Source organism: Choloepus didactylus, chromosome 14, assembly GCF_015220235.1.
Source record: "Choloepus didactylus isolate mChoDid1 chromosome 14, mChoDid1.pri, whole genome shotgun sequence".
Lineage (NCBI taxonomy): Eukaryota > Metazoa > Chordata > Mammalia > Pilosa > Megalonychidae > Choloepus > Choloepus didactylus.
The window spans coordinates 26,632,863-26,655,163 of record NC_051320.1 but is presented as its reverse complement, the minus strand read 5'-3'; the positions used below and the strand labels follow the sequence as shown (position 1 = coordinate 26,655,163).

The 22,301-nt window shown below is 35.2% G+C and overlaps 1 protein-coding gene across 9 annotated transcripts in view; it reads left to right on the top strand.

The window, feature by feature from the left end:
• The window catches only part of NCOA2 (nuclear receptor coactivator 2), a 330,475-nt gene that overhangs the window by 222,509 nt on the left and 85,665 nt on the right, over nucleotides 1–22,301 (top strand). For 8 of the 9 annotated variants that reach the window (XM_037802517.1, XM_037802514.1, XM_037802516.1 and 5 more), the window contains 2 exons: nucleotides 974–1,078; nucleotides 3,796–3,968. In XM_037802517.1, coding sequence (XP_037658445.1) covers nucleotides 993–1,078; nucleotides 3,796–3,968 — 259 coding nt within the window. In that variant the 5' untranslated portion in view covers nucleotides 974–992. Of the gene's footprint in view, nucleotides 1–455; nucleotides 729–973; nucleotides 1,079–3,795; nucleotides 3,969–22,301 lie in introns of those variants that run through there. The other variant, XM_037802519.1, reaches the window with a different exon arrangement.

Here is a 22,301-nt window from a genome sequence, read left to right as displayed (position 1 = left end):
AGAACCCTTATTAGACTCTTTATTTAGTTCTTTTAGAACTTAAACCTCTGTCACTCCTTGTTCTTTGCATATTTAAATATTATTTTGATTCTGCTAATAAGGACCAGTGTGAGAACACTGATTCTCTTATTATTTGTCCTTTTATTTTCTTATTGAAAAGAATTCAGCTAGCAAAAGCCAATAATGTTCCTAAATTTGGGGGATACATTTAAGACCTTTGGTGATAGCAGCTAGAACCAGTTGAGGGGGAGGGATCAGAGTCAACAGTGAGTCCAGGGCGACAGGATGTGAGAGAGGAAGCTGCCATGCAGTGCACAGGAAGGCTAACTGCCCTGGAGAGAGGGGCACGAGGAAGGGGCAGAGCCTGCTGAACACGGCGACAGGAAAATGCTCCTTTGGAGGGGCATTGCGTTCAGAGGCCTGGGGGTGGGGAAAGAGTCTAGAAGGGGGTTCCAAATCCACCTAGCTAAATTTAGAAACATTCAATTTAGTGAGAAGACTCTGCCTTTTCCCTGGGATGGCTGTCATGGGCGAAGTATTGCAGCACAGGCTTTACATTGGCCAACCCAAAACAAACTGGGAGGAGCCCCTTACAACACCTGTAGTTTCCACATGGTGCAAGATTGCTCCTGAAACTGGAGGCTGGAGGCATAAACCCAGGCTAACAGATTTTAGTTCATGTCAGTGTTGAAATGCAACTCCGGTTTAAAGGGTCTGGATCCAATAAGGTAGGCTTGTTTGTTTTTTAAATGTTAAACTTTACATTTGCTTTAACCTTTGAGCAAGGTAAAAAAATAATAATAATAAAACAGAATAAAAATCAGCTTTTTCATTAGAGGTTGTACATGCATAACAATCCAAACACTTGTGCTAATTGTTAAATTTCTGAGTGAAGTTAAAGTTCTTTTATTGTTGGTAAATTGATTAGACATACTATCATCAGCTCTTTTCACTTTTTTCCTTTCTGTTTTAGTTGCTGATATGTGTTCAAGATGAGTGGGATGGGAGAAAATACCTCTGACCCATCTAGGGCAGAGACAAGAAAGCGCAAGGAATGTCCTGACCAACTTGGACCCAGGTTAGAGTCTTGAAGAGAAAAAGAATCAGTTTTGTCCATGAAAGTCACATGTATGCTTCTTTGATATTTTAGGATTGATTTTACTCCTAATCCAAATATATATGTATAATTTTTTGGTTTTTCTTCTTAACAGTTAAACCTTTAAATATCTCTGTATTTGTCTTATATTTTGAATGTACTAATCAGTTATAGATTTTATTATCCTATACAAGAAAACAAAAACTACATACTCCTGATGTCCCCTTTGTAATTGTCTTTCAAAAACAGTTTATTGTTATAAAGATAAGATCCGGTAGTAAAATGATTTGCTTTTATACTGAGTTTATTTTTGAATGAGCAGGACATGAAATATATGAAATATAAAATCCACTTGCTTTTGAGTCAAAGACAAAGATTGTCACTCTTCAGTGAATACAAATCATTTTAAAGCAGGTTACATCTCATATATTATCGGTGTAAGTGTAAATTGATATAACCTCCATATTAGCCGTATCTGTTAAATGTTATACATGCATATGCTCTTTGAACTAACAGTTCCTCTCACAGGAATTTGTCTACAGTATACTTTCACACGTGCAAAATGATAGATGTATATGAGGTTATTCATTAAAGCATTGTTTATTATAGCAAACGATTAGGAAATAAACAGATGTTTGTAGGAAAATGTTTAAACAAATTATGGCACATCCATACACTGGAACATTGTTCAGCCATGAAAAGAATGAGGACCCTTTTTATAGGTTGATGGGGGGAATCTTGTTAAAAATGTTGTTACAGAGAAAAGGTGAGGTTTAGAAAACTGTATGTAGAGTGCTACCATTTCTATAAAAAAAGGAAGAAAAGAATGTACATTTGTATTGGTTTAGGATACTTCAGAAACTAATAGAAGTTGTTGCTCATTGCGTGGTATGAGAATAGGCAGATAGGGAACAAAGAGCGAAGAGAGACTTTTCACTCTTTTGATGCTTTAAATCATATAAATTATTCAAAAAGTTAAATAGAATAAGCATCTTCTATCTAATGGGCAGGGAAACGATCATACTGGAGAACAGTAGGAAGAGGACTAGGAAAAGTCATCAAGAGAGAAAGAGGGGAAGAAAGGGCAACAAGTCAATGTTTTATATTCCCTTTTCCCCTTCTAGCTGCCAAGCAAAACAGCAAGCCTATTAAGCCTCCTCTCCCCGTATCCCTAGCCTCCAGCTCCTGTGTGTTAATTCTACGTTCCCTAGTACTTCCTGGTAAACCAAACCCTTCCGCCTGTCAAGCTGCCTTTAGTACTCAGGAGCCCTACTTAGGGAGGCAGTTCAGTAAATGGAAACTGTTGCAGTGGAAGGGACTAATTCTCTTATTTAGTGGTTGCGCTGATGCCTCACTGGGGAGGGCTCGTCTTCGAGCCCACTCCCCTGTGCTGTCATAGTTCCCTTTTCTCACCTACTTGTCATATATTTATTATGCTGTCATAGTTCCCTTTTTTTACCTACTTGTCATATATTTATTATCATGTAACTTGGAGGCCAGAATGGAAGCTGGCCTCTCCCAAGCATTCTAGCTACTCCCTCTCCTTCCGTGTACCTAGTAAAGTCGAAACTGGGAATTAAAATGAGGCTTAGAAAACTTTCAAATTCTGGTCCCCGTTCTGTTAGTAACTCATTGGGTCATCTTGAACAAATCATGTAACCACTGTAAAATGGAGACATTGTATTATATCTTAGGTTTATTAGATTATCAATTACCAAATAAATTTAATACTTAGTATTGAATATATGGGAGTCTATTACAAATTTCCAGAATTTGGAAATTAAGATTACACATAAATATTTATATGTGTATATATACACGTGCACACACATCTATATACATATATATACACATATATATAAATATTAAAAGCTACGTCTTCAATCACCTAGGTATTCTCATTTATTGTATTGTTTTGAATGTCTGCTGTACTTGGAAAAAAAATTGCATGTTATTATTATTATCAAAAGATACTTTTTAGTTTGCTGTTTTATCAAATTCAAATAAGATTTTGCCAATTTTAATTTTTTTCCTTTCCATAAGCTTCTTAAAACTTTTGATGAACTTGGGCTGTTTGTTTATATTTTGCATGTCATTTATCTTGGACAGTTAACAATTACCCAGGGTCAGTTTCACTTTTGTTCCTAGCTGTACTAATTTTCCTGTTTTTTTTTGTATTATCTTAAAAGTTTGTTTGGTTTGATTACTAACATCCAAAAGAAGTCTGTGAAATTATAAAGACTGCTTTTTACTTTTTGTTATGCTTTACCAAAAGTCATTGAATTTTGTTTATTCCTGTTATAACTAGGTTAGTCTCCCTTTCTTCTTTTACTAATCTTAAATTAAAAATTTAAAAACTTTTTATAAAGGTAACCTCCCTTCCTTTCTAAATCATTCCTTTAGTTATTCCACAATAAATAGGATGCCCCCCTGGTGCCAAGTACTGTATTTAAGCACAGTGATGAGCAAAATAGTTCAGTAGGAGACAGTAAGCACATTGAATCAATGATCAAAATAAATACATAATTACAAACCTGGGATGTTTGTTAAAAAAAAATATGCAACACTTAGGGCAAATTGTTTTATTTTTCAAAATATTTTTATGTTTGCTACCTTTGTAGAACTTGTTTAACGTGGTTATTTTTTTTTTCAGAATATCTCCTTCAAATTTGTAGTAAAAATGTGTTTCCTCTTTTTAGCCCCAAAAGAAGCACTGAGAAACGTAATCGAGAACAGGAAAATAAATATATAGAAGAACTTGCAGAGCTGATTTTTGCAAATTTCAATGATATAGACAACTTTAACTTCAAACCTGACAAATGTGCAATCTTAAAAGAAACTGTGAAGCAAATTCGTCAGATCAAAGAACAAGGTAAGGTGACTGAAGTGTAATATTTTGAAGAGTTTAGTTTCTGTTTTTTTCTGGGTGTGAGAAGTCCCCTCCAAGTCCTTTTAATTCATTTCTTATGCTTAAATTATTAATGAGGAAATGATATCACAGGGCAAGATGAATGTAAGTATCACTTGCAGTGGTTTATAAATAGGCTTTATATAAAATTCAACCAATCCCTAAGGACAGAGGAGACAGAGGTGAGTCAGGGTGATAAAACTTTTCATCTAGTAAAACTAAATTAGGTGCCCACTGATTCTTCTCCCCCCACCCCCACCCCAACCTTATAGTTTTCATAGCTTGCACAGCAAGTGACTGCATACATTACAAGTGAGGAACCAGTTGAAGATGGAAACCAGAAGTGAGGAAGTGAACCACCTCTTGTTTCAGCTAGTCAGCAAATTTGATTAAGTTTGAAAAACAACTGGCCAGCCACTAGATTAGAATTTCATATCCTGAATGACAAGAGATTTGAAAGGCTCTAACTTCTAGTCACACAGAATTCTTTTGTGAAGTTGAGACAGACAACATGGCAGCTTTCTTCCTGGGGTTTACATTTTTTCTGAGATCATTTTCTGCCTCTCTTTAATATTTTTGCCTACAGAAAAAAAAAATTTTAAATAATATTTTTAAAAACACATTTGATGTGGTAGTACCAAAGGTAATCTCCATAAGGCAAATATGAATAGTATCTCAGTGCTTGGGGCCAGTATATGCTCTTGAAATACGTATCTGCTGCTTTCCTTCAGGGCTAGGGAGATTATTATCTCTTGTAATCTGCGTTTGAATGCATCTTCTTAGATTTAGTCTACCTTTCTTATAATATTCAAAAGAGGCCAATCTAGAAAAATGTTTCCGTGTCTTCATAGATTTATGAGCCTGAAACTTTGATTGTTCCTATCGCTCATAAAATCCTAGCCACCTATTAGAATATTATTATCATAGCATTTTCCATTTTCATTCATGTACTATTGAGTTAAGTTCTATATAAAACCATTTTACAAATACAGTTCTGACTTCCAAGTAGTAAAAGTTATATGTATAGCACAGGTAAACCAGTTTCTAATACCAGCCCACTGTGAAAATCAGTTTTTATTTCCAGGTTTCTCCATCAAAATTATATCACCATAACATTCAACCAATGGGGTTTCTTTTTTCAGTGACTGTCTTAGTCTCCCTTCATCTGTCTCCTTCTCTTTCTTTTCCCTTGGGGGTTTACTAGCGATTTGTACTGGTTATCAAAAACTCAGTTTTAACCTCAATTTTGACATTTTCTTCATTTTTTGGTGTCTGAAAATGATAAAATAATATTCCTAGAGCCCTTTGAAAAGTTAATTGGTTTAAGCTTTTACAGTACTTTGAGGTTACTGTTTCTAGTTGCTGATATCAATGTAGTGGAGAAATCATTAAGCTTATTGTTTCGGGTTTCTAAAGATTTTGAATGATACTGTTTTGGGAACATGGAGTTATATAGTACTTTTGCATTTAAAATAATTATGTATACTTTACCACTATCAAGGTCTTGCACAATTTTTTTTAATTTTGCAAAACTTTGGTAATCCACCCCCCCCCCCTTAAACCATAAAACATGGTTACGACGTGTCATGCTGGGACTGTGCCATACCTTAACCACACTTTAATCCTAATGCTGCATACCACAACCACCAAAGGAACAGCAATAATAAACACCCCATCATATCTTATTCTTACAATAATGTAAGAATGGGGTGTGGTTTTTACCACCCTCCTTACGTGATCCTTTGAAGAATAAGTAAATTTATTCTTGTGCTAGAAAACTCTGCACAGCCTGTTTATACCAGTCTACTAGAGAGCTCTGTTTGGGCCAATTTTACTTCTCTCAGCAGTTGGCAGCCAGCAGATGTTCAAGAGGAACACATCAGCCAGGCCTAGACCCTTCTTTCTCATGCCCACCAACCCCCCGTTAGTCCCCCTACCAATCATCATAAATAAAATCCCAACTACCGTCTTTACAACATTATCTGAACTTAATTTCTATTTCAGTCACAGATGCTAACTTGAATAAAATAAATAGGGGAGCTCAGGAAAACAGAATTAGGAAACCTAGTCAGCTATGCGTAGTGGGCTCCTTCACTCAAGTCTGCTTCTCATTACCTGTTCCTCAAGTTCCCATAGGCTTTACAAATGAAGGGAGATAAGAAAGGAGAAATGGCCTAAAAGACAGGAATTTGAAGAGGGAATGACCAGCTGTTTAAATTAATAAGCATTCTCTTGAATGTAGCACTTTTGTAAGGCACGTTTCGTATATGCTAGCCTTCCAAGAGCATTCACACTGAAAAGGACTATGTAGAAGCAGAGTAAGTATATACAAGAGTTCAATGCTAATAGTGTGGAATTCCATACATGATGATGGGTTTTCTTTGGTCCATATTCACAGATCCTTAGTTAATAGAATAACAGAAAAATCTCTTCTTTGAGAATTTTTAGGTCCAGTTAAGGCTATCTATGGAAAATATGTGGTGATTCCTGTTCTCTTATAAAAATAAAATTGAAGTAAAAAACATTTAGGGGAGTTTAAAAAACCAACATATTTCTGTTGCCCTGCTGTGTATTTAAAGTGATATCTGTTACCCTAAAAGTAGCCACATCTTTGATTGGTTTTGTTAAAATAGTGATTTAAAACCAGTTTTCTTATTTGGAAACCATTTGCCACTTCATTTAAAGCTACTTTAGTGCAGTGCATTTGAATATACGATGTTCTCCGTTTATAGAGAATTGGTTTCAAACTTTCAATGTTACTGTTCTAAAAGTGGTAGTGAATAGCTGCAAGTATGAAAAAGTATATTTCAAAAATCTGTATTGGTACAATTACTACTAGTTGGACCAGGCAACCTAAAAGAGCATACTGTTTTCTCATTGTGACTCATTGTGATTATTCTAGTGATGTAATTTTTTTTAATTAGAGATGTTGTGGGTTTACAGAAAAATCATGCATAAAATACAGAGTTCCCATATACTACCCTATTATTAATACCTTGCATTAGTGTGGCACATTTGCTACAATTCCTGAAAGAATAATTTAATAATTGTGCTATTAACTATAGTCCATCATTTACGGTAAGGTTCACTATTTGTCTTGTACAGTCCTATCTTTTGTGTTTTTTAAGAGTTTTTATTTTAATAACATACACACAACCTAAATTTTCTCCTTTTAACCACATTGATGTATATAATTCAGTGCTGTTAATTACATTCACAATGTTGTGCTACTATCACCGCTATCTAGTGATATGATTTTGACATGTAGTGCCAGTATGAAGACATTGAGATTTCATATCACTTCATACATATGAACTTCCCCTACCATTAAGGACAACATCAAAAAATCTTAAAGAAGTGTTTTAAGAGAGGGTTGGGGGCTATGGTGTGCTGGAATCAACTTGTTTCTGCTCAGGAGGGCCATTTGTTAAATTTTCAGGAATTTTGCAAGCCAGTTGTTAAACATAATCATTATTAAAAATTATATAGATTATTTTTATTATTTATTTTTTTTTATTTCTCTTATATAGATTATTTTTAAAAGATATAGGAGACTAAAAACTCATTTCCCAGTTATTTTACTGCAGTTTGCCATTGTGTATGTTCTAAAGGCTGTTTGATGCTTTAATCTATATGGTAGAACTACTATATAATAGTTGCTGCCATGTTTCTCTTCTCAGCTCCACATTCAGTGATGTCACATTAGTAGATGGAATTAGCCATGATCTGAGAATTCACACCATAGAATTGGTAAACAGTACAAATCAGAGCTTGATTTATTGTTTTGTCTGTCACTCTAGACTTAAGTAATGGAAAAAGTGTTAGCAATTAACACCTAAGTAACCATTACATTGTGAATAGCACAAAAAAGAAAATGTTCTTCTAGTATTTGAAAAATGTTATCCAATTCAGCAAAAAAGTCCCTCACTAACTGACACACAAGTGAATTTCCATGTGCGACATACATCTTCATGTTTCACTTTTGCCTTATTTGTTAACATAAATGAAAATTTCAGTCAACTTTAGTGTGGCGGAATATACTTTTTCATCGTTGTAATCATGAGTTTACAACCAAGCAAAAGTTTGGCAAAATTCAACAGAAGCATTCTATGCGAATCAACTAGCTATATAGAATTTGCAATATGATGTTGTAAAATTATTTGGCATTTATAATTGTGTGCTCTACCTATCCTTTATACCAATTTATATTAAACTTGTTATGATGCATATTTAAAAATTTCCCAAAAGCTGCTTTTTAAGCATTTCCCAGTAGATCACTGGTAGTGGTGATGATGGGGACAGTTGGTATTCATTCATAAAGGTAGGTGAGTCGATGTAGAAATTTACAGAGTAACAGAATTATTTTATGCTTCGAGGATATAGTAATGGAAATAATCTAACTGCAGTGCATACGGGCAAAATACGGAGCTTGTTAACATTGTGCCCCCGCCCCCGCCCCAGCCCCACTACTTAAATGCGTAGTGTTCTTAGGATGCAAAGTTAGTTATTCGTACCTAGGCCTGAACTAATAGTTTTAACCACTCAAAGTAAGAAAAAGCTCTGATATCAGATCACTTCCAGGGGTTGGATATCTGTAAATCAGCCTGAAGAGAATGGACTTTATTTTAAATCATATGAACCCAGTATCTGGCTTCATGCCTGTGCCTTTATTTCCTAATCTCTAAAAAGGAGATGATAATAGTCACTCCATAAAGTTCTTGTGAAGATTAATTTGATAATTAGCCTGGGAATAATTAATAAACAGTTCTAGTGATCTTACTTTTTCTGGCATCTATACTTGATGGCATCAACTAATAAATCTAAGTGTTCTTCCTAAAGACCCAATATTGATAAGGAAACAAGTAGTTTTCAGACATTTTATCTATTATAATTTTAAGCCTTAATATTCTTACAGTGTTGATTCTTTTTTATTTTAATATAGAAATAAGTAAGCAGAAACTATCAAACTATTCAATCAGAGACAGAAACTAGAAATATGTTACTTGGTGTCACTACACCTTGACCCCTCCCACTCGCTCTGCTGCTCCTGCTTGACCTTGACTGCTTCCTGTTTGTCCACAGTTACCTGAGTGACGTTTGCAAGAATCTTGTTTTAATGAAAATTAAAGAGGGCAAGAGTCTTTCATTTATCCCTTATTTACCTCAGCATAGGATAGAATCTGGCCTCAGCTTACTCTTGAAGATCTGGAACTGTTATGTTTATATGAACCTAGAAAGAAATGAAATGCTATTTCTTTGATGATATAACTTATGATCAGCAACATGTCCTTGATACTGCAGTTTTTAATGAAAATAAAATATTTTACATCACTGATCTGCATGTAATTCACTTTTATACCCTTTCAAGTGAATTAATGGTTCATATTATTAATGAAATCCTTAAAATTGGTGAGCAGGAGTAGAATTGCCTTGGTCTTCCTAGAATCTTTTCATTTTATTTTATGTTTTTAAATATTTGGCAGTTTTTTTGTTTGTTTGTTTAAGAGCTTTCAGGTGAGGATTTAAAGAATTTAATTTGTTGTAATGCTTTAGGGTTGTAACAATTTATTACACTGAGCTCTCATTTCATGACTTAAACTGGCTTCTACACTCTTAGAGAAAATAGGCATCACGTGTTTTCTTGAAAAAAAATTAATTCTGGTAGCCCACTTTTGTATTCATTTTATTCATGAGCAGATATTCATTCAATAAACATTTTTATTGAGTAAAAACTATATGAAAGACATATTATTTGCTGTGGGGGAATCCAACAGTCAGTTCTTTTCCTTGGAGCATTCACTAATTTTGGGGAAATCAGCTTGTAATTACTACCTGTAATGTGAGATAGAATTAAATGAGTGATAGAGGCACAAGTAATGAGCCAAGAGACTGTAGGTGAAAGTGGGAATGAGTGTGATTAAAGAAACTGAGTAGGCTATCACATGTTGGTATTTGGGCTTTATTCTGCAGACAATAGGATGGTGAGCAATATAGGAATTTGGAGAAAGTGACATAAAATGAGAGGCCCCTAACCATCTCCAGCAGAGTAACTTAAAGCCATCTATCCTGGTCTTTAGACTCTAGAGATACTTTGTGCTAGGATGGGAAACTTTTTTCCCCCCTTTTAAATCTACTGTCTCCTGGCCATGGGCCACATAATTTAAAAAACAAAACTCAGTTTGTTGCTAGAAAAATATATAATGTCTCATTCATCTATTACAAGAATTGAAAAATAATAACTTTTCATTCCATTGTGTAACTTGAGGGCCTAGAAGGAGCTGACAGAACAGGAGGAAATGAGGGGGAAAATGTCAGAAATAGAATAGCTGCAAGAGAGACCCATACAGATAATCCAACAGAGAACATAGCAGAGACAGAGAAGAATGGGAAACATACTCATGAGAACATGCATTCAAACAAAAAGAGGACTTTGTAATGTAAAATCTTGTTTTATATTGTCTTATGACATTATCACTGGTGACTTAAGGCATTGTCATATTTCACAATTGCAGGCAGACTTGCAGATACGCACATTTCAGTTGAGCCCACTCAGTGTTAGCCCTTATCTTCTGTTCTAACTTCACCCAGTTTTAGGAAACAGTACCCAAATGTTTCCTGACTACTGAGCACTTCCCGAAAAACATGGGATCATAGTTACCCCATAACCAGGCTTAAAGCATTAGAACCCTTTTTGATTTGTCCTTATGTGTCCAATCGATTGTTAGCTATTGTTATGTTATATTCCCTGTCACATTACAGTTCAAGTCTTCATAATCACTTAACTAGACCGTAAAAGTAGCCTACCAACAGATCATCCAGGTAACAATCTATTCCGTTCCACACCCTATTTGATTAATCTTCCTAAATCACAGTTTCTGCTTAGAAATTTCTAGCATGTTATTTCTCATCACTTTCCAAATTTAATACAAAGGCCTAAACCAGAATTCCAGGCCCGCAAGAATTAGCAGATCCAGCTTGGCCTCGTGACTTGCAGCAGAATGGGATGGTATGCCCAGATGAATATTAGCCTGGTGGACTAGAATAGGAACTTATTACAGACTGAGTCAGGGATAAAGACATAAGAGTAAGGGCTTAATCTGGGGGTCAAAGAACAGGACTTAAGGAGATTGTGGTAGCACAGGTTTCAGTCCTCATAAACAGTCAGCAAGAGAAACTGGACTGTCACAACTATCTGACATTTGCTCTCTAGGGTACCATGATGTGGAATCTAGAGTGGATGATAGTAGAAGGTCCATTGTCATGGAGGTTTCCCCAAGACTCTTGGTTTGAATAATTTAGCCTACTGCTATATTCTTATATTCCATTTCACCAGTATGTATAGTAAGTAAATTAGATTACTTATTGTTTCTAACACATATTTGTGCTTTTTCAATTTTGTATCATTATTCATGCTCTCACCTCCCTATCTGGAATGCCCTCTTTTTTTCTTTTTTCTGTCTATTCCCATTAGAGTGCTTCTAATCATTCTTAAAGTGTCATCTCAAATACTGGTTTTTTTAACCAAGCTCAACCAATATCAACTCATCTCTGTTGAATTTCCATGTCATTTCTTGTTCTATTTAATCTTACTCTGGCTAGTTTTTTGTGTACTTTTCTTTTTCTTTCCCAATTGAATGACAGATTCTTTGATGGCAGAGATTGTATCTATTCATCACTCACACCTGTGGGAATTCAGAGGACGATGTTTGTTCTTAGTTGATGTAAAATAAATACTTGGCAAATTTTTGCTGATACCAGCCTTTAACCTTGTATAATGGATTTATATTGGGGGAAAATAGCACCCTAAATTTAACAACTTTAACAGTTCTAATGATTGAGTAAGTACATTCCCTTTCTTGCACAGGGATTACAAATTACCTTTCTAGTGATAAATACTATTCGTAATATTTTAGTTTGCTTGTTGAAAGTACATTAGCCATTTAAAATTTGAGTAGTGAACTCTTTCTTAAACTGATTAAGTTTAGCTCTGGAGCCCTTCTTTTTTCATATAAGATACACTAGAGTATATTTTGAAATCCTTAGGGAAAGAAGTATTTTATGGTTTTTTATAAATATGTTTATTATGATCAATAATAAATGCAGAATATTGTACCCTGGTTTTAAATGGACATATTGTATCCAACTAGAATGTGTAACTAATAGAAAGCAGAGTCACACTTTATATTCATGATACACAGAATTACTGATTATATTGTTTTTGAAATAACCTATCTAAGATTAAATTGGATGTGTTTGTATTTCCATGAATTAAAGTTTGCTCCCCTAATTGTCTCTTCTTAATTTGAAGAATGATGTAATTTTTGAGAAATGAATTAAATATTTGGGTTGTGATAGGAAGAAGGTATAAGAGTTTCTAATTGCATTATAATTTATTCACTATATATGGATATATATATATAATTTGTTCACTGTTAAAGATTAGACATGAAATAAGATCAGGTTTATATACTTCTATTTGACTATTCTTTTTTATTATTGTTGCTCTCTGGCTGGTTTAGGTTTAAAGAACATTTTTTTGAGGTTTTTTGTCTTTTAAACAGATGGGTAAGAACAATAATGTTTTCTCAACCAGTTCTACTGGTAGAACAAGGAAGTGACTGTTTTTATGGACTTCAGGTTTGAATTAGTTTTCAGATTAAGATGGATTATATAATAATAAATTATTATACAAGGAACTGTTTTAATTTGTCCTTCCAAGAAGACGATTTGAAAGGCATAAAAATCTGACCCCACAGTGCAGCACAGAATGCCTTCTACAAATATCTATCATGTATTGTTGAAAGTGACCATAAGCCAAGAATTTGGGGAGGCCCTTCTAAAGTGCAGGGAAGATAATCCCTTGAGGCAATTATGAAGTCAGTCAGAAAATGAGAGAAAACCACAAATGGCATTAAGATCTCCCTTCGAGACATCTTGCATCATTTCAGTCATTGCTCATGTTCCCCTAAAAAAGGTTCCCAAAGCCTTTTATGACATTAGTCTTCCTTATGTAGGTTACAGGGAAAGAAGAGGTATAGAGTATGACCTTCAGAGAACAAATCTGTCATTTGTTTATCTATAGTCTGGAGGCAGACAAGTAAAGGTTCTTCTGTATGTCATTTATCATTTCTTTCCTCCTCTTCTGTCGTTGTTGACTTTGAAATATTTTAGTTCATTTCTACTTAGGAAATGTTCATGTTTTGCCAATTACAGAGTCATCTCTCTCTGGTAATAAATGTAAGTGTTCATTTTTTGTTCTTCCCATCTTCCTTACCCCATGTTTTTGAAGTAACTCCAGGTAAACAATTATTGTATTCTTCATCTCAGCTTTGTTGGAAAGAAATGTTGACTCTCAAAGCTTATGTTTTGCCATTTGTGCAAAGTCCACTAATAATTGACATTCTGTGATTTGGACTTTGTGATTATAATTGTTAGTTCAGCTTTTACTCCAGAGCTGACCTTATCAGCATATCAGATTTGAATCATTTTGTTAGAGTTTTTCTAAGAATGTGACAATAGAGGATACTTCACAGAATACAAAAATTACAATTCTGCTTATATACTTACTGTTTAAATAGGTTTTGGATACCAGTTAACTTTAATCTGAGAATTGATTTTGATTTGACTTTTTAAAATTGTATTTTTAAATACGTTGTTAAACAGATTGAACATTTATTTACTAAAGTTTAAAGTACGCATTGTTCTATTTAGAAATTATATATTATTCTGTCTCCTGAGTGGCCTCCATATACCTCCTCCATTTCTCCCTACCAGGAGAGTTGCACAGTCAAAAGGCCTTTGGTTGTTGCCTTCATTATTATCATCATAATAAGAAAGCTCAGCAGGTGAAAATTCCCCTCCCATGCTCAGCTATGTCACCTGATTAGAAGTGGTAGTGATGAGTCAAAATTATACTTCCATTTGATTAGTCAGAAAATACTCAGTACAGGAGTAATCAGAAAAAGTACACGAGTGAAAGTGCAGTGTGGCTGCTGCCATCCTGGAGTGGAGAGTGTAGTGATGGGAAAGCAGGCCAAAAATAAGTGAGAACTATGCAGAATAAACTCTGGAGTAAGGCCAACATGTTCTGAGAAGTGTATAATTTTGCCTGGAGTTCATGGAAGGTGCTCTTTCGCATTTCAGCTGAAAATGGAAAGATAAGTCAGGGCCCATAACATTGAACTCTAATAATATTTAATGTAAGTATGTAATTTATAAATTAATATGTATATTGTATATAAATATATATAAATATATATTTTTGTGTATATTATACATCCATATAGGATGAGTTATTGAAGAAGTTTCTTCTGAAGAATCCTTGCCTCATTGGCTTACAATGGATTAATTAACCTTAAAGCTAATAGAAGAATGAATAGGGATTTCTGGGTGTGATATGGGACCAAGAGAAAAGAGATATGAGGTCCTCATGCCTTCTGATGATGGTTTTCCCCTCTCCTTACTGTTTCATCTTTCTCCTTCCCTTTATTGCTACATTATTTACAAAATGAAGTAAGTTACACTCTCATTTACCGTTCAGTCAATAAAATCTGGCCTGACTCCTCTGTGACTCTGCTCCCTGCAATTTCAGCAGTGACTTCCTAATGAACACACCTGGCAAGCCTCTTTCTGGTTCTTGTCATTCATGCTCAGCTTCTCTAATTGATCCATTACTGTTGACCATCCGTTCTTCAAAGGTCTTCTACTTTTGGTCTGGGCTGTAGACCAAAAGTTGAGTGCAGTGGTTTTTCTGCCTCATCCTACTCTTGGGTGCCATTTTTTCCCCCAACTAAATTCCTTCCTTCCTTGACTAAGTTGGTCTATTTCCAACCTTCAGCTATCATCACATCTCTGCTAATTACTGTCAACTTTAAATCTCTGCCCTCGACCTTTCCTCCATCTTTCATTGCACAGATACTTATTGATGGCCTTCTCTAGGGTTGCTCCCCACCCCCAGAGTTTGCAATTTTGTTACCCATCCAGATTTCCAGCCATGTTAGACATCTCCACAGGAATGTTCCATAGGTATCTTAAATTCTATCGTATCTAAAACCGAACTCATTTTCTCCTTTATCTCCTACAAAAAAAAATGTCCCTTTTCCTGTGTTCTTGATCTTAGTGAATGTTTACCTGGTTTGTTTGTTTGTTTGTTTTCAGTGCGGTTGTAGGTTTATAGGAAAATCATGCTGACTGTACAGAGTTCCCATATATCTGCCCTCACATACACAATTTTCCGTATTATTAACATTTTGCATTAGTGTGGTACATATATTACAATTGATGAACCAATATTATTGAAATTATACTATTAACTGTAGTTTACATTAGGATTCACTCTGTATGTTTTAAGTTCTATGAGGTGTTTTTTTCTTTTTCATTTTTATTGTGATAACACACACAACATAAAATTTCCCATTTTAATCACTTTAAACTATATAATTCAGTGACATTAATTACACTCATAATGTGCTACCATCACCACTATCCATTACCAAAACTTTTGATTACCTGTTTTGTGCTTTCCTAGGCTAGAAACCAGAGTGCTCTTTACATTGTCCCTGTATTCAGTCATTCAGTTCTCTCAGTTCTTTCCTGAATTCTGTGATATTCCGCCCCTTATTTTTTTCTGCTTTTATTCTTAGCATCTTAAATTAAGACATCTTTTCTCAGCAAACTCATATCTGCTTCTCTACCCCACTGCTATCAATGTTAACTTCCTAAAAATATATTAAATGTGTAACTTTTGTTCTCAGAACTCTCTTGAGTCTTCCCTGCCTACAGAAAAAGTTCAGTGCCTTCTCATGACATTTAAGGCCCTCTGTCTTCTGGTCCCAGCATATTTTTCTGGGTCTGCTGCTCTGACTATCTAACCATCCTTCTTCTACATGCACGCTGTGCATTACTCTTAAACCCATAGCTGCACAACTTGTGTGCCATTGTTAAATAAACTGTGGATTTTATTTTAGCTTATAATATCACTGTTTCAGGTTTTAAAAAATCTCCTTAATTTCATGTAAATTTTTTGGAAGAACCAAAGCTTTATAATTTTTATAGCCTTTTCCCTAATACATTTTACATAAGAGATACTTGTGTTTGTATAACATGAACCAAAAAAAATGAGGTTTAGAGAGAATATGAAAGCAACAAGAAAGTCAATTGTCTCTGGATACTTCAGGAAGGTATGAGTAGAACAATGAAAACAAGTAAACAAAAGATAGAAGGTATTTTAAGAACCATCATCACCTATACTAAAATAGCACCATGTGAAATTCTAATGGTGTAGTGTGGAAATGACCAGTGACTGCACCAAAAATTGTACTTTAAAATGGTGATTTCTGATTACTTCACATTTATATTCAGGACACATATACCAGACACCTCCTATGTGCCATTTACTGTGCTAGGCATTGGGAATACAAAAAGGATGAGAACCCTGTGCCTATCTTCCAGGAAGTCTCAGTTTGGTGCAAGCAACAGACAAATTGAAGAAATCATTAAAGCCCTTTTAAAATAGCTTATCTCCAGGATATGCACATTTTTCTCCCTGATTTGGAAACTCACCCTAGAAGGAGGCCTGTGTTTGTCCAGCCTGTGACTACATTTAATTAAGTGAGAAAGCTGATATTTGGATCTAGGAAAAAGAAGTAATAATTATTTACAAATCAGTAAGTGCTTTTATATATATAAAGGGCAAACTAGGGAAACAGACTAAGTCGGAAAAAATATTTTTGATATTCAAGAATAGATTGAAGTCCATTTATATGGGTAGTACTTAAATAAAGTTTGAGAATCAGAATGCTTTGTATCCAGGGCTAGTAAACAATGTATTTTTTTCTTTGGCAATATTAAAATAATATCATATAAATATATCTAGGCATACTATTTTCAGCTACCTTCTCATTCCTTTTGAAAGCCTTCTGCTTTCTACACACTACATACATTCCTCTGATTGCAAGACTCCTTCAAGCTCAGTGTTATTGTGTATATTCATAGGTAAAGGAAACTAATGTGCTAATGCAATAGTAAGATGGGAGTAGTAAGGTAGGGGCCTTCACAACTCGTGACACTACAATTCAAACCATGGTTTGTTGGTGATTCTGAAGTCGACAATCTTTCTACTATGTTCCGTTACCTACCTCTGAGAATTGTGATCAAGTCTTCAACTTTTTATTTATTATGAGAGAAAATGTTGTTTTGCAAAGATATTTCGAAAGCAACACACTCAAAAACCAAAATAAAAGATTTATGGTACTCATTGCTATGTCATTATTAATTTTAAAAAACGTTATTTGAAGTAGGGATTTCGGTAATGTTGGATTAGTTGTAGTTCCATTAAATATCTTAAATCTTACAGACACTGCAGCTAAGTCTATGAAGTATTATAAGTTGAAGAACTACAGCATATAGTACTTCTATTATAATTTTCTCTTAACCCAGACTCCTTTATGTTCTACCGCTTATGTATTTCTAGCCAGCCCACTTTGGTTTCTGAGGAACAGCTTCCAAAGTAGTCTTTTTCTAGTTATTTCTTAATATCAGAGGATGAAAAGAAAAACAGGAAGGTTGTTATCCTTTTGCCTTAGATTCTAAAGTGTTGATCAGTGAAAAGAATTTCCCTTAGACATAAAAACCTTCTGAATGTTCTTGCTGTATGCCCCTGAGCATTCACATTTCCTTATGGTCTCAAAGGGAACGTAGGGTAGGGATGTATCCATGTCCCCTGTAATGCTGGTCCTACATGGCGTGTCATCTCGCAAGTGGCTGTAGTTTGATCTGGTGTGGAGCAAAGAGGTAAGTGACCACAGTGTATTTGGGGTGGGGATAAATTGCCTTTCTTTCCGCTAAAAGGAATGTGGTGAGTCAGCTATTGAGAGGAGAGTTACAGCCTATACAGCAGGCTGAGGCGGAAGGTGGGACCTCCACAGCCACCAGGGCTATACAGATAGCACTAATTCCTACGTGACCATTTGTATTTAAGGGACATATGAATATCAGGAACTTTAATAATCTGGTTGCAAAGATAACATATAGAACATAAAAACTAATTTTACAAGTAAAGAGCCAGATGAGTGACATAAAAAATAAAGGAAATAAGAATTTACAGTGTATTCTTGCAGAGGCAGATTTACCCTGAAGCTAATGTAGCTTAAGCTTCAGGAATCCTTATATTCTCTGGCCTCTCCCTGTAAGGGCTGCAAATTGTAGTTCCAGATAGGGAAGCCACCTTTCAATCAGGAAGCATTTCAACATAAGCATTTCAGGTAATTTTCTAAGGGGCCCTCAGAAGAAAGAAATTTGAATCTTCGGAGTTCTGGTATTTTGCTGCTATTTCTTTTCTCATTCTATATTAATATTCTTTCATACTTCATTTTGTATTCTTAAGGAAAGTCCCCTCTCACCAATTGTATAAATGCCAGATCCTATAAAATGTAGGTCCTTCCCTACACTTTAGCAAAGTCTATAATATCAACTAGGTCAAAAGCAAAAGGGTCAGCTACCACAGGAAAATGGGAGCTTATTCAGGTGGAGAGCTTTAATTTGTGTCAGGAACTGCTATTTACATACTTTTTTTTCATTTCATCCATACTATACCCCTGTATGGTAAAGTTATCTCCATTTTACAGATGAGGAACCTAGGGTTAGTGAGGTTAAATGACTTGTCTAGAAGTCACACAGCTAGTAAGTGATGGAACTAGAAGACAAATCTTTATTTGTCTAGCTCCAAAGCCATTGTTATCTGGTAAAGTGTAAGATAAACAGCTGTTTCCTATTGTTCTTTTCCTACTGTTCGGAAGAATTTGTTAGGAGTGAATTGGGTAAACATGGTATTACCTAGAACTTTTAAGATTTATTGAGGCACCGTGGTAGTAATTGGGAAGAATATTTTTGTGGATCTCTTTATTTCAGAAACTTTTAAGGCAGGTTAGCTTTTCTTGTCAGGGTAAAAAATGACAAAAAAGATCTCAAGAAAGTACAAAGTTGCTGTCTAGGCCAAAAATACTTTTTTGTGTTTAGCCAGATACCAAGCCTTTTTAAAACATTCATTTTGTACTCTGATGTGAGCAGATGAGGCCTTTTTCTGTCAGTGAATGTTCTCTTGTTTCATCATTTTATATGTCCATGTTATTTGTGCATGCAATCTTTAGATAAACAACAACTCTGGCCTTTTTAAGAAGCTGCTTTCTCCCATTTCAGGAAATATATTGGGGGCAAAATAGATTCTGCTGGTAGTCACTGTGACCACCCCAATATTCATTGCATTATTGCCCAGAAGTAAAGAAATGGAATCTGAAGGGCATGTTTCACAGAAGTCTCACACAGTGCTTAGCTGTATAGACTACCACATAGAGTGTTTTTTAGCTTATATTCTGAAAAGGAAGTACATTATATAAAATGCAAACTTCTACGTGGAAAGTGGATTTATTAGATTCCTAATGTTTAAATTTAAATTTAGATCACCCAGGAGAGCAAAATTGCTCCATTAAAATAGATGTGGATTCTGATCTTCCAGTGTTAGAGCTTTGATTACCTATAATAGATTTAGTCTTTTTTGGCCTGTCCATTTTATAAATAAGACATTTTGTCTTGTGGAAGAAAAGTGAAATAACCCAACATAGTGCCACTTTCCATATGATAGTTACTGAGATGCATTTTCACACCCAGTTAACACCAGATGGTAGACATCATAGAATTCCCAGCCCGTTGCATCTGTATCTTCCAATTCTTTGGGCCTGAACTACTTCTCAGTTCAATGATGATTCCTTAGTTAAGCCCATCTATGTTTAAGATAGATACATACCGTCATTTTGTAAGAGTCCAAATATGATATTTATCTTGTATCTGATAGAGGAGAAAAGGAAAGGGGGGGAGCAAGCCCTATTGGAATTGAAATTATTTATTTCTCCCCTACCCCAAATTATGCCCACTTTCTTAGAAACTTTTCTCTTTTAATAGACCATCTTTAATTTGTAGATCTCTTATGTCAGATTGGAAAAAATAACATGTAGTGCATTTTATTTGGAACATTGATAGAGAACTGAAATTTCTAAAGGTCAAAAGAAATTAGATATTTTTGTTTGTTTTTCATTATATGGAAATGTATCTCTTCTAATACTGAATTAGTGAGTCTGTCTTTTTCCTACTGTCATGCTTTCTTCTTAAGACACACAGAGTCTTCAATTTTAAAACCATTTTCCTCTAACATTTATTTTAAAGTTAATTATTTGGAACTAAAAGTATTTTCCATCAAAACAATGCTATTTTTGGTGATTAGATTCCTGGACCAGTTCCATAAACTCTATTATAACCAGTAATGCTTCTAACTAGAGTAGTTCTTAATGTGTCATATATAGCAGTGTTTCAAATATAGAGAGATGATGTAGTAATAAATAAGATGCAGATTGCTTTAGAAGCATTATTAAATTTATTTCAACTTTCTTTCTATTATACATCATTTCAAGTGTAGATACTATCCAATGGGGCTCCAGGACATTATTGATACTTAAAAGAACCTTCATACCCTCCAAAATGGGAATCACTGACCTGGTATTTATTACAGGGTTAATTGTGCCATACAGGCTAATCACCTCGCCTGGAAACCAGGACTTAACTGTAGGCTGGGTTTGACGTAGTAAATCTTCAGATGCTCTGGGCTTAAGGATACCTTTCATATTCCACCTGCTTTCCATTCCACTGCCTGCCTCTGATCACCTCCTGTACTTCTAGCTAGAATTTTTTCTTTTCCACTGGTCCACTCCAGAACATAGTTCAGGTTTTTGTATGTAGTTCTTGTCTTATAAGCAAATGCTCACCTCTTTTGGGATTGTCTAAGAATTGTTACTGCTAGTGAAACAGATAAAGTCGGAATAAAGAAAAGGTCATAAACTTTCAGGGAGTCTTAAAAACTCAAACTTGTTCTAAATATTTTTTGAAATAATAAATGAAGCTCGATTTCATGCTTTGTACTCCCAGCTTCCTCTTCAGTCTTTAGAAACCCTTACATGCATCTCTTAATCCCAAGGGAGATGCTCTTAGGTCCCCCTCATTTCCGTAAACAAGTATACCACTTCTGTCTGTCTTTCTCCTCTCCACCCCCTGTCTCTTTGTCTCTTTCCCTATGTCCCTCTCCTTAGATTCTGTTAAAGGAGACAAAGGCTCCATAGGTAAATGATGGGTCTTAGATGACATGAAGAATTAAAAGTATAGCTCATCTATTAAGGGAAAAACTCAGACTGATCTATGAGCTCCCTTTGCCAGAGGATACTTCAAGTGGGGTGCTGGGAAACATGGGAGGGGCCATTCATGCAATTTGAGAGGTGGGTAGAAATGTAGTCTCTCTCTCTTTTGGTCTTATTTCAGTATGTCTGAAACTGCACCAACACTGAAGTGAAAATATATTACCTAAGTGACCAGGTGGGTATTTGAGTTTTTGATCCCTCCCTTAATGGCTTCAAAGCAACAGCGATTCTACCTTGGATATCCTTCTGCTCAATAAAGTAGTTACTCAGAATTGTAAGAACATGCTGAACTGCTGTTTGTCCTTCCTCTATAAGACACAGTAAAGCTATTTTTGTTTTTTATAAAAAACAAACACAAATTTCAAACAGTTTAGTTTTTCCACCCTCTGGTGTTGGGAGTAGCAGGGATTGTTCCTTGTGAACTTGAAAGATTATGGATCCATTGTCAGGATTTGGAAAGACCTTCAGTATTAAATATACTTGCACCAGAGTCTTGTAGCTACCAGTTTCTCAACTCGTTTCTTTCTGTTAGGTCCACTTCTTTTAACTCCCTTACCAAGGTATCCTTGACTTGTAGGACTATCCTTTCCCCACCCACCCCCATCCCCAGTTTTTCTGTAGTCACTTTGAATGTTCCTCTCCTCCCAACTTTCTTCACCTTAGCTGCTTATGTGTAGTTGATGTTGATAATTCTCCTATATTGCTTCTCTTCCGTGTACATCTGAGGAACCCTGAGGTACCTTCCACATACTATACTAAATCTTCTGGGTTTTTGTTTGTTTGTTTTTAGAGAATCAGAGTTTTTTTTTTATTTTTTATTTTTTTATTTTGAAATAAATTCAAAGTTATAGGAACAGTTGCAAAAACAATACTAACCCCGTACAAAGAATTCCATCATACCCTGACCCCCCTCCCCCGATAGCTCAATCCACCAACCTTAACATGCTGTCACATAGCTATTTCTTTCCCTCCCTCCCTCCTTCCCTATCATCCATCATCTATTGCTCTGTCTTCTGAACAGGAGAGCTAGCTGCACACATCCTTAAACATACACTATAAT